General features: G+C 45.3%; 1 protein-coding gene across 1 annotated transcript in view; it reads right to left on the bottom strand.

The window, feature by feature from the left end:
* The window catches only part of RHPN2 (rhophilin Rho GTPase binding protein 2), a 50,136-nt gene that overhangs the window by 13,411 nt on the left and 23,768 nt on the right, over positions 1-12,957 (bottom strand). The window contains exons 4-7 of the mRNA XM_074369844.1: positions 10,566-10,641; positions 3,481-3,558; positions 2,982-3,106; positions 935-1,101 (exon numbers count right to left, since the gene is read on the bottom strand). Coding sequence (XP_074225945.1) covers positions 935-1,101; positions 2,982-3,106; positions 3,481-3,558; positions 10,566-10,641 — 446 coding nt within the window. The remainder of the gene's footprint in view (positions 1-934; positions 1,102-2,981; positions 3,107-3,480; positions 3,559-10,565; positions 10,642-12,957) is intronic.

Raw genomic sequence — 12,957 nt, 5'->3', positions numbered from 1 at the left:
TTTTTGCCCATATCTCTGTCATCTTGGAGACGGGTCACCAAGATTACCTGCTTAAGATTCCTCAAGAGAGAAAGATGAGCCCAGAACAGGATTTACATGAAAGAGATCGGCTCCCACGTGGAATTTCGGTATGTCGTTTCATCCCAAGGGATCAAGCATTTTTAACCAAGCAATTCCATGATTAGCCAAAATGGCAAAGCTGTGGTTCTTCATGGGGCTCGTAGAGCAAAGTGAGATACCCCAAAAGGTTTTCTGTGGAGGGGAGAGGTGGGGGTGGGGGAAACACCCGGAAGCAGAGTGACGAAGACCGGCACAGAGGGAAACTCTGAGGAACCAGCTCAGGCATCACGCGGTGGTGTGCACTGTGCCGCTGCGTGTGCCCACATTCCCCGTGCAGAGACTGCTGGACACAGGCCCTACTAGAGGGGAGTAGGACCCACGAGCCAGGCCTGCCCACTGCACCCAGCCTGGCAGCTCCCAGTCCTCCATAGGCTGGCAGCAAGTGTCACTGGACGGGGCTGAGACAAGCAACCTCGGATGAGCAAGCTTTGCAGAAGGAGCACAACAGAAAGGCACAGAGAGTCATATGTACGCCCGATGGAAGGAAAAAAGAAAAAGCCTACATTCTCGCTGTTAGAGAAAACTTATTCTCATCTTCAAAATAAGGTTCAAAGCAACAGTTCATTCACTGCCATCTGTGGGGCCACTCATTTGGAAAAGATTAATCATTAACCACTGTGTACACAAGTCACACTCAGATGGAGACAACAGAGTCTGAGCCCACAAGCAATTTTCTGGGTGAGAAGATGACCCTTTCATGCTCGTGAGACCAAGGGTGGGCCTGGGAAGGACCCGAAGACATTCTTCAGCTGGGGTACCAGTCCCACCTGGCTGGGCCAGGTCTCTATCACCTGCAGCCCCCGCAGAGACACACCTGCAGCTCTCTGAAAGGCATCCACTGCACTCTCCAGCCCAGCTTCTGTCTGTCGGTTGCACCGGGTCCCGATCTGTGTGTAGAGGGCTCCAATATTAAACAGAACGCTGGCCTTCTCCAGCAGCAAGTTCTGTTGGCTAACCGGAACCCCAGTGAGAGAGTCATACCTATTGAAAAGAAACATGTTTTGAGAATATGGAATCCTTGGCCAGTTAATGCCACATAGGGGTGAAAATGGACAAAATTTATTTCTTGAATAAAATCAAAGATGCACATGCAATGAGGCTTTCATTTCCAAGCAAGATGATGGGTCTATCTGAATAAAGACATCCCCAATCACACACAAAAATAAGGCTTCAAGGCCAAGATGTCCTTCCATAGGTGAATGGGTAAACAAACTGTGGTATATCCATACAGTGGAAAATTATGCAGCACTAAAAAGCTATGAGTTATCATGTGCAATATACTGTATATATGTATTTACATGCAATATAGTGTGTATGTGCAGTCAGACTGTAATAATTCTACCTAATAAAACTGAAAAAAGAAAAAAAAAAAAAAAAAAGAAAGGGGAAAAAAAAAAAGCTATGAGCTATCAAGCCATGAAAAGACATGGAGGAACCTTAAATGCATTCCTACTAAATGAAAGAAGCCAATCTGGAAAGACTGCATACTGTATGATTCCAACTACATGACATTCTGGAAAAGACAAAAACAATGGAAACACAGAATCAGTGGTTTCCAGGGTTAGGGGAGAGTGAAAGGGATGACTAGGTGGAGCACAGAGGATTGTAGGACAGTGCAAAAAACTACTCTTTATGATACTATAATATGAATACATGTCATTATACGTTTGTCCAAGCCCATGAAATGTACACCACCAAGGGTGAACCCTAATGTAAAAGATGGACTTTGGGTGATGGTGTGCCAATGTAGGCTCATCGGTTGTAACATATGTGCTACTCTGGTGGGGGATGTCAAAGTGGGGGAGGTTCTGAGTGTGCAGGGGGGCAGGGGGAATATGGGAAATCCTGTGTAACCTTTCCTTCAATTTTGCTGTGAACTCAAAACTGCTCTAAAAAATAAAGTGTATCTTAAAAATATAAGGCTTCTCCTATGTGAAATACAGCTATCACTAACCTCTCCGAATTCTTCCTGAAGTCTAAAACACTCGGGACATGTTTTAAAGTTCCCACACCAAGCAGGGGGCAGACATGGGGCTTCTTCCTAACCAACACGAAGGAGGAATCACGTCTGGCCCTTTCACCCATGTGCAGGCAGCGAATGCATCTTTAGGAAAAGATATGTGCCCTTCCTTTCAAAAGGAAAGCCTCAGTAGCCACCTGCCATGGTGAACTTTAATTCTGAATATGCCTCTTAGCTCTTGGGATTTATTCTTTTACTCTTTTATGTTTGATATTTTTTGGTGGGGAGAGGGGGAGGTAATTAGGTTTATTTATTTGTATAATGGAGGCACTAGGGATTGAACCCAGGACCTCGTGCATGCTAGGCATGTGTTCAACCACTAAGCTATACCCCCACCCTCCTAACCCCCTACCCTTTTACTCTTTTTTTTGCCACACTGCTAAGCAAACTCAGAGAGGAGGTACACCATCTCCAAGTGTTTAATCAACATTAATCGTTGGAAAATACCAACTCTGGGGAAAACTCAAAGGAGCTTCTTCAGTTTTTAAAATCTGATCTATTTGCTTGCTGCCCTCATCACTGGGACAAACCCTGATTCCCACCCCCCAGCCCATCTGGGACGAGAATCTTGCTTCTCGTTAGTTCCACCTCAGAGCCCTGGTGTTTCCCCCACGATAACATGAGCATGAAAAAAAAAAAAAAAAAGACTGTTCTCCTCGGCTCGCTGGCTCTGAGAAGTCAGAAACCACGGTCTGTGGGCACCTCCCCTCCGTGGACCTCCGTTATAAATAAACACGGGTTTCTCCACACGTCTCTGGGCTCCCCTGCATTCATGGGACAATTAGAAGGAGGGGCGGCAGTGCAGAGGAGGGGTGGAAAAGCAGCAGCCCCCCGCACCTACCACGTAAACAGGATCCCCATCTGTCGGGTGGGCGGGAAGAATCGGCTCTCGACAAAACCCAGCTGGATGAAGTAACTCATCAGCAGCTCGACCCCGGCCTCACTGCGACTGGGCGTCCGACAGGCCTGAGAGGAAAGGAACCACCCAGAGGGTGAGCGGGGAGCCACAGCAGACCGGCCCGCCCCCAGGAAGATGCTCACACACGCTATTTCTCTGGAGCCTGGGCCCCGCTACTGGTATCATAAACTCTGGGGGAGGTGGAAAAGGCTGGGATGAACTCAGAAGTCCTGGAACCCAGCTCCAGATGTGCATGTCTGTCTCGTCTTATTACATGGCAAGTTGACTGGATGGTTCTGACAGCCCCTCCCTATCAACTCCGACCCCGACCATCAGCGACTCCTTAAGACTTCAAGGGATCCTGTCTTGAATGATGGGATCCTCTGAAGACTCAGTGAGCTCCAGCAGCCATCCTCCTGCCCTGCCCCGCACAGAAACGTACTTGTCTCAGATCCATGAGGTCTGCTATTTCGTCTTCATAGAGGTAGCTGTCTTCACTGTAATGCTCCAGAATAAAATCCTGTAAGAAAAATGAGATGCTGTAAGGTGTGATTCAAAATCGTAAACAGGCAAAAGAGTAAGGTACCCCTCTTCCCTTAAAAATACACGTAGAATTCATAAAAAACTTATGGGAGATTGTAGGCTACAGTGATTTTTCTGAGTGGTGGGATTTATTTTCTTAACTTTATTTATGTGTATTTTAAAACGTTGCTTTTGTCGCTTCAGTTAAGAGGGAAGTTGAAGTTATTTCTTATTTTAAAATGTCTTGGTATATAGCACAGCTAACTATATTCAATATCCTGTAGTAACCTGTAACGAAAAAGAGTATGAAAACGAATATATGTGTGTATGTGTATAACTGAAACATTGTGCTGTATGCCAGAAATTGACACAACATTGTAAACTGACTATACTTCAACTAAAAAAAAAATTTTTTTTTAAAGTTGGGGGTGGGTATAGCTGAGTAGTAGACAGCATGCTTAGCATGCACGAGATCCTGGATTCAATCCCAGTACCTCTATCAAAAATAAATACATACATACATACATACATGCCTTGGCAGCCCAGTTAAGTGACTTGTGTAAGTGACAATAAGTTAAATAATTCTGGCAAACATCACGGATACCTGGGGGCTCAGAACTTCATCCTTTGGGCTGCCCTCAGTACCAGGAAGACCATGGGGTCTTTCAAGCAAAGGAAACTCATGCCAGGGTCTGTGATGGGAACCTTTTTGAGAGCAGCTCTGGGCATGTCCACAAAGCACCCCTGAAAGGACCCCCCGCCTCCTCAACTAGGTGTTTGAGGACCACTCCATGAGTTCACTCAGTCACAGGATACATTGACGAGCGCCAGGCACTGGTCACAGTGCTGGGGCTACTAAGTGAACAAAACAAGTATCTTTCCCCTTGGAGCTTATCATCCTGCAAGAGAGCATGGGCAATATGTAACAGGCACAACGAAGAAGTAAATTATATCGTATATAGGAAGATGGCAAGTATTACAGGAAGAAAATAAGAAGAGCAGAAAGAGTCTGGAGAATGGATTCTTGCATAACGTTCTCCTTAGTGCTGGCCCTCCCTGGCTGCAAGAGAGTTGAGAGGAGAGAGATTGTGCAGTTACGTTTTCTTAAGTGTCTGTGAGTATTCCCTTTACATACTTTCTACATTAAAGTCCTTTCTGCATTTTATATGTTCAGTGAAGATCCTCACATACAACCATATACCCCTCCACTTACAAACATGGGATTGTATTGAATGAACTTTGCTTTGATTTTTTTTTCTTGAATTGGCAACATATCAAATGTTTTCATATGTCACAAGATACTCTACAACACAACTTTTAATAGTTATATAATCCTCCAGAGGAATGTACAGTTCATTTATCCAACTGCTGGAGCACCCACTACGTGTGTGCTAGCCAATATGTACCATGATATTCTTAACCCTTTCCTTAGCATTTAAGTCATTTGTAAGTTTTTGTGATTAAAGATTCATCCTTGTGCACGCCTCTGATTAGTTCCCCAGAATACATCTACAGAAGACGTTTTGCTGAGTCCAAGGATATGCAGAAAGCTCCTTCTGTTTTTTAATCTAGTCATTTTTATCCAACTTTTCCCTTCATTCTATGATGCTGTTACAGATTTTCTTTACGACTTTAAGTGCTGATGTTCGAAATCAGCTCCTCTACTACTATAATGACATAGTGTAGAATCTGAAATGGTTTTTGAATATAATTATGTTATTAGTGACATTAATTACAGTAAGGATGATCTGGGGACAAAGTTCCGCTAGAGCTTCTCTGACAACATCCCTCAGAGCAGCGTTAAGGACCACCATCAGGAGATGCCCAAGGATGAGAACAGTATCCTTTCTAGAGTAGCCTCCTGCTCTGTCAAGTTCTACTGTGGACACTGGCAAAAATGTTTTTAAAATTAAGGGAGAAATTACTTAAAATAAGAAGTTAAAAGAGGGGTGAGGGTATCGCTCAGCGGTAGAGAACATGCTTAGCATGCACGAGGCCCTGGGTTCAATCCCCAGTACCGCCATTAAAAAATCAATCAATCAATCTAATGACTCCCCCGACACCAAAAAAGGAATATGTTCATGGATGAAAATGTATAATATTGTAAAGATGCAATTTTGTCCAAATTAAGCTATAAATCTAATGAAATTTCAGCCAAAACCCAAAAGTGCTATTTTGGAGAAACTTAACAAAACATGGAGGTCAAAACATGGAAGAAGAACCAAGAACATTTGGAAAAGTACAGAAATAAAGGAGGCTTGCTCTACTTGGTGTTAAACCACATAGGGATTAAACAGTGAGAAACGGACTGACAAGGAAACCAGCCATGGAACAGAAACAGACTGAAGCAAATTCGAGAATCAGGTATGTAACATAAAAAGAAGTGGGAGAGGCTGGAGCATCCATTGGGTCCAGGAGGAAGGAGGGGCACACAAAGGTGTGCCTGATGAGCACTGAAGGAAAACTCTTACAGTCCTGTGGTCAGGGTTATGGGAAACCACAGGGCTGGGGCGGAACCTCCAGAGCCATTAAAGCCCCAGAGCTCTAATCAATTCAAGGGGAAGGAGGAGCAACGGAACCCGGAGAGGCACGTGGCTATCTGAGATAGGCATCCAATAGCCACCACGACTTTTCCTGGTGGAGGGGAAGGCAAAAGGTAGCCAGCTGAGGGAGCCGAAGAATTAAAAGCCCCAACTTTCCTCTCCTCCCATCCTCTCATCTGCTGCTAGTGCTCCTCCCCCTTGGCCACACCCAACAGAAAGCCACAGGCCAGGAGCCTGTAGCTGCCTCCTTGGCATAGAGCAGGATGGATGGGTGGAGTTGTGGGTGCTGACGGGGAGGGAGGGGCACAGGACGAAAGGGACAGCATCCAGCATCGCAGATGGAACTGGCTACCCGTTCAGTGAAAATAAAAAGTTAAGAGCCCTGATCCTTTTTTTTTTTTTTAACCACAAAACAAACTCCAGATTCAATGTTAAAAATTTCTAAACAAAGCCTTGGAAGTAACTAAAGCAAAATATTTATGTCATCTTAGTGTGGGGAATGCCTTTTGGAACATGTCATCAAGGCAGAATTGTAAAGGGAAGAACTTATAAGCTTAACAACATAAAATTTGTATGGCAGAGGAAGATATATTATACTTTTGAAACTGTTATGGCTTGTAAAACAAAAGTTACAGGAGAGAACATACCGGGAGAAGTATCTGTTATGTATATAACCAAGGATTAATATCCTTCATGTGGAAAAGAACTCTTGTAAAAAATCAGAAGAGCAATACTATGGAAAAGCAAAGGACAGAAAAAGGTATTTCCAAAAGGAAAAATGTCAGGGGCAAATAAACACACACGAGATTGTATTCAACTCTAGTATTGATCAAAGAAATGCAAACTGTAATGACATCATTTTTGCCTGACTGCACAAAATCAAAATGATACCCAGCATACTCCTGGGTGATACCCACACACGATGGGATAAGGCAGGACCACTTCTGGTGGGTAATTAGGTAATGTGTATCTTTGACCTACCAAATCCACATCTAGAAATTTATCCAAAGGTAATATTCAGTGAAGTGTGCAAAGATGCTCAGAGCAGAGGCACTGACAATAGCAAATATTTGGAAGCTGCCTTAAGAATGAAATTAACAGCAGCCACCATACTAAGCTTGAATGGACCAGACGAGTCACCTACCCGCCTGATCAGAGGACGAGACTGGGTGTCCACAGATTAAGTGCTGAGCAAGTTACTTACAGAGCTGGGTGGAAGTGCTGTGACAAACCTTTACCATGCCTTGGTATTTTCTGAACGTTTTGTAATACTGTTCTCAATGGGAAAAATAAATTAATAAAGCCATATTGAAAAGAAAAAAATTACCTTTAATTTCCTGGAAAGTGAATTTATTTTGGTGCTTTTTCTTGAAGCCGTTGTAAAGCCCATTTATTTGAAATAGAACAAAATCAGACCGTGAAGTTTCACTGATCGTGAAATATCACATGGATACATACAGATCTGAAAGACAACTTGAACTGCCCTAATTCAGTGAGCCAAACTACTTCTATGTGGCACGTGCCTGTGTTACTTTCAAGCACAAACATAGAATGAAAACCAGAAGGTCCCCCAAACATTCTCATTTTTGTATGACTGACATTTGCAGAGTCCTTTTTAGGTTAAAATGACATGGTTGGAAGCCTCAGCTGAATAGCAGTTGGCCGTGCCCACAACATGGGATCCCCGCCCCCACTGGCTTTAAAGTGGAATTCAGCACATGACATGTTGAGATCCTTACAGATGCCCATCGAATTCCCAAGTTTCTCCAAGAGTCTCCCTTTAAAACACCTGCACTCTTTTTTAATTTTTAATTTTTGGTGACCTTCACAATTCCTTCAAAACTCAGACATTTTGTGGTTCTAGGTATGTTTTTTTTTAAAATTGAAATACAGCTGACTATAATATTATGTTAGTTTCAGATGTAGAACATAATGATTTCACATATGCATATGTGTATGAAGTGATTGCCATGATGTCTAGTAACCATCTGTCCCAACAGAAAGTTATAACAGTATTACTGACCCCATTCCTTATGCTGTATATTATATGCCCTGGCTTATTTATCATATAACTGGAGGTTTGTATTCCTATTCTCCCCACCCCCCAATGCCTGCACTCTTGCAGCTCTGACACCGGGCAATAAACTAAATTTTAAAGAAACTATTCTACAAAAGCAGCTGAAGACATTTCCACAGACATAGGCATTGTCTTGAATCTCACAGACCTGTGGCAACCGTCATACCTAAAAGTTCAGGTACCTTGTGAAAGGCTGGCATATATAGCTGTAGATTGTTTTCTACCCAGAAAATCAAATCTTTGGTAATCCTGGGTCCAACAAGACTGCCAACGCCCCCCCACCACCCAAACTCAAAATAACCCTCAAACTAACAGGGACTAGGACCTGCTTTTTTTTTGGGGGGGGTGCAGTGTGGAGGCAATAATTAGGTTTATTTAGTTATTTATTTTAATGAAGGTACTGGGGATTGAACCCAGGGCCTCGTGCATGCTAAGCACACACTCTACCACTGAGCTCTACCTTCCCCCCAGGACCTGGATTTAAATAAGGCAGCAATCCACAAGGCCCTGAGTGAAAGGGCTTATGTCAAGGGACTAGACTCATATCACAGCCTCTGCTTGAAATTAGAGGTCAAATGCAAAAGCTTTCGAAGCATTAACCAATTGCTTTTTAAAAGGACATATTCTGTAGTGCCCAAAATGCCCTATGATCATTTTTCATTTCTAAACTAAGAGCCGTCCAAGATGAGTCTACTAACAGGATTACTATGAAAAAAAAAATCTTTGAAGCATTCTTCACAATGCTGGGATTTATCCCTGAACATCATGCCTGTTGCTGGAAAGCTCAGAGACAGGCACCATCTTCCACCTTACTGCCACCTTCTCCTCCTAAATGGAAGTTTGAGGTGATTCATTAAAACTCAGAGTGATGGATCTGGGGAAAGGGGGAAGAGAAAAGCATTCTAGGCATGGAGAGGCCACTCCTGGCCCTGGCCTGGGGGCAAGGCATCGCTAGGTGTCTCCATCAAATCAACTTTCCCACTTCCCACCTGAATCTCCCACTGAAACACAGGCCTCAAAGGCACAGGCCTTGGGAACATCACCAGCACCCCGCACAGGGACAGACGCAGGTGGGCCTACAGGTATGGACGGCTACTTGCCAGAGACACACACGCCGAAGAGGAGGCCAGATGCTTTTCACTTTAGAGAGGTGAAGTGTATGGTATATAAATTACACCTCTAAAGTTGTTATTTAAAAAAAAAGATGGAAGGTGAGGTGGGTATAGATCAGTGGTAGAGCACATGCTTACTATGCACAAGGTCCTGGGTTCAATCCCCAGTACCTCTGTTTAAAAAGAAAAAAAAAGTATTAAAAAAGAAAAAGGTGTAAGGAAAGAAGGGAGAGCGGGAAAAGGAGTGAAAGAGAGAGGTCGGGGAGAGACAGAAAGACAGAGAAGAGAAGGCAGACATCCAGGAATTAGGGGGGAAGGGGCCCATAAACTCTAGCCATTCAATTATTTAAGAGCAGTGAACCAACATCTTTTTTAAAATTTTGTGGGGTTTTTTGTGTTTTTTGTTTGTTTTAGGGCAGGGAAGTAATTAGGTTTATTTACTTATTTTAATGGTGGTCTTGGGGATTGAACCCAGGACCTTGGGCATGCTAGGCACAAACTCTACCACTGAGCTATACCCTCCCTGCCCCAACATCTTTGATTTACTTTTTTTCTCTCTTTCTTTCTTTTAATTGAAGTATAGTCAGTTTACAATGTTCTGTCAATTTTTGGTATACAGCATAACGTTTCAGTCATACATATACATATATCCTTTTCATATTCTTTTTCATTATCCATTATTACAAGATATTAAATATCGTTCCCTGTGTGATTTACTTTAAAATGTATCAAAAAATAAGATGGATTGATGTATAGATACAGGGATGCACAGACAAATAGGCAAAAATGTGGTAAAGTGACTACAGTAAAATGTTCATGGGAGAATCTACGTAGTGAGTATACAGGCGTTCACTGTAAAATTCCTGCAATTTTTCCAGGAGTTTGGAAATTTTCACAATAAAATGTTGAGGAAAAAACCTTTGGCTATTCTTCCAAAAACATTTGTAAATTGGATACAAAATGTGAGAAAAAAGATACTAAAACAGGATATAATTTTAAAACTCAAAACGCATTCACCACAGACCCTCTTTGCCTTGGCCTCCCGGTTTCCAACCCTCTCCCCAGGCAGGCGAGGAGCCCCAGCGACCAGATGAAAAGGAGCACGTAACAGGACGACACAGGTCCCCTGGGTGGCCACCGAGAGGGCGCAAGGCCACCCTGCAAAGTCAACTGACACTGGGCCCACTGAGCCTAAGGCCACTCGCAAGGGACACATAATTTCTACATTTTCCTATCAAACAGTGAGCCCAGTGCCCACTGCTTTCGGATTTACCTTGAGAACAACGGAAAAGTCAACATCCTTGGTCTCCTTCAAGCCGAGTGGAATCAGGGGAATTATAAACGCCTTCCTGGAAGGAACACAATAAGGGATACGATCATCCCTATTCTGCCACTTTGTACCCCACAGCCTGCCCCCCGCACCCCAGCTCAGGTTCCTGCCCTCCGTCCTCCCGCCAAGCTAGCACACAGCAGCTCATTTTCCGTAAAGACAACTCTGGTCACATCCCTGTCTCTATTCCAAAACAGGTCCTGGGCCCCCTGTGACTTCTGGACAACCCAGCCTAACACAGGAGCCCCCTACCATCTCCACCCTGATTTATCCCTCTAGTCTCAACTCTCCTTCCAGTAGCTGTGCTGGGAAGTTACCTGGCTTGCTCACTGCTCCACAATCTCCACTCTGCTGCCCCCAATTCCTAACCCCTCCTCGTCCTCTCCTCACTGCAGTGGATCGCAACTCTCCTGCAGACCTCCAACCCTGGGCTCTGGTGGTGGGTGGGCTCCTCCCAAGGGGCGTGTCCCTCTAGGTGTCCCACCCCCAGCACAGGGAAGGCTTGGAGGGCGGGAACCCCATCTGACACTTACTGTGCAAGTGGGTCCCCTTCCCCTCCACCTCCTCTCCCATTTGGTTACCACACAGGTCACCCTGGGAGTGGTCTTAGGGGCAGAGCATGAACAACAGGAAGTGAACCGGGCTCAGCTGTGTTTTGCAAACAGGGATTTAGCTCCCTGACCTGTAACAGGAGACCTGGGGCTGCTCGGCCCAGCTAGGGGAGGAGGCCAGGAATGCAGGCAGGGTGAGCGGACAATGGGCTGTAAACTGACACTGCCTCCGTGGGGGACAGAAAACAACAGGGCCACTACGATGAAAGCAGGCGAGCCCCAGCGGGGTGTGTGGCTTCCCCAAAGGCTGCAGGGAAAGCTGGATCCGGCTAGGAGACAAGGATGGACCAGCCGCTCTCCTCAGGGCCCCAGCATGCTCCAGGCCTCACTGAGCACACGGCTGGAGGCGAGGTCTACTCTTCCTGTGACCATCCAGGCACAGCCAGTGTCCCAAGGCCTCCTTGCCAGGGCACCCCACCCTCAATCTTGGGCTAATAGAACTTTTTCCGTGACCTCCGGCCTCCCTGTGTTTTCTCATCTGCACAATGAGACTGTTTCTTCCCTGCCTCACAGAAGTGTTTAAAGATCAACTGTGCCAAGAAACAGCCTGCTTTGAAAACAGGAAGGGGGCCGGTGGAAATGCAAAGTGTCATTATGCATCTGCACATCTCTATCCTCTTCCCAAAGGCACAAGGGACCGACTGGCCACTTCAGAGCCATGCCGTGGTCACACGGGGGCCTTAACTACATGTCCCTGGGGAACACCCTCATGATGGACATCCCAGTGTCGGATGAGGGGGAATAGGAAACATCCTACGTTTATCACCAGAGCCTGGCCCTGCCTCACCGTCTCAAGGAACTTTGACCTTTTGGGCAAAACACTGGAATTTAATACCAGAGCTCAAGCTTGGGGAAGCCTTCCTTGGCTGTTTTGATTAGATGTCAGAACCACACTGGGAGCTCCCAGGTAAGTGAGACAGGACACGCGGACCGGCTCATGGACAGTCACCAAAGGAGAAGCAGAGGTTTTACACGTAGCTCTGAAAAATGCCCCGGAGGGGCAGGGCAGAGGACTGGGGAGGATCAGAAAAAGCACATTCCAAGCTGACTCAAGGCTCCCCAATGGCTTCCTTCTGTTAATCCAGGGAACTATTTTCGGACTGAGTTTCCCTTGGGGCTCCCTTACCTTTTGTGAAGTGCCTCTTCCCCACACGAAAAGTATGTAAACCCTTCTTCAGAGCTTCTCAAAGTTATTTCTTCTTAGAGATGGGCTTTTCTTTCAAAGGCAGCTCACCCTGGGGCCGGAGGCTTTCTTAGCTTTGCCGAAGGCCAAATCTGAGCATCTGGCCCCCTACAAACACTCCCCAAGGGATGCTTCTGAATTAGAACATTTGTTTCTCAAATACTTAATGGGGTACATTTCCAAAGTGTCTTAGTTACACTGTGTCTTTAGGAACTCATCTCAAAATCTTTGATATAAAAGGCAGCTTATATGTTTTTGCCCTCTATTAACAGGATGACCCGGAGTCAGGCCCTGTGCGTGGTGCTGAAGCTGAGAGGCAAGAAGGCAGGGCACCCTGGGCCCCACCCGACAGGCTGGCTCTCCAAGCTCACAGCCGCCCTTCCAAGGCATCTTTATGGCAGACCCACCACTCAAGCCACACAACAGACGCCATTCCCCAGCTGGACCCAGTCACGCAGCTCTCCTGTAACACTATGTCCCAAGGGGTCCCTGTCCAACTGGCCAGGTATTTCCAAACTCCACAGGTTCATCCCTTTTAAGT

This window comes from Camelus bactrianus, chromosome 9, assembly GCF_048773025.1.
Source record: "Camelus bactrianus isolate YW-2024 breed Bactrian camel chromosome 9, ASM4877302v1, whole genome shotgun sequence".
In the NCBI taxonomy this organism is placed as follows: domain Eukaryota; kingdom Metazoa; phylum Chordata; class Mammalia; order Artiodactyla; family Camelidae; genus Camelus; species Camelus bactrianus.
The sequence above is the reverse complement of the archived record's forward strand: the minus strand, read 5'-3'. Positions and strand labels throughout refer to the sequence as shown.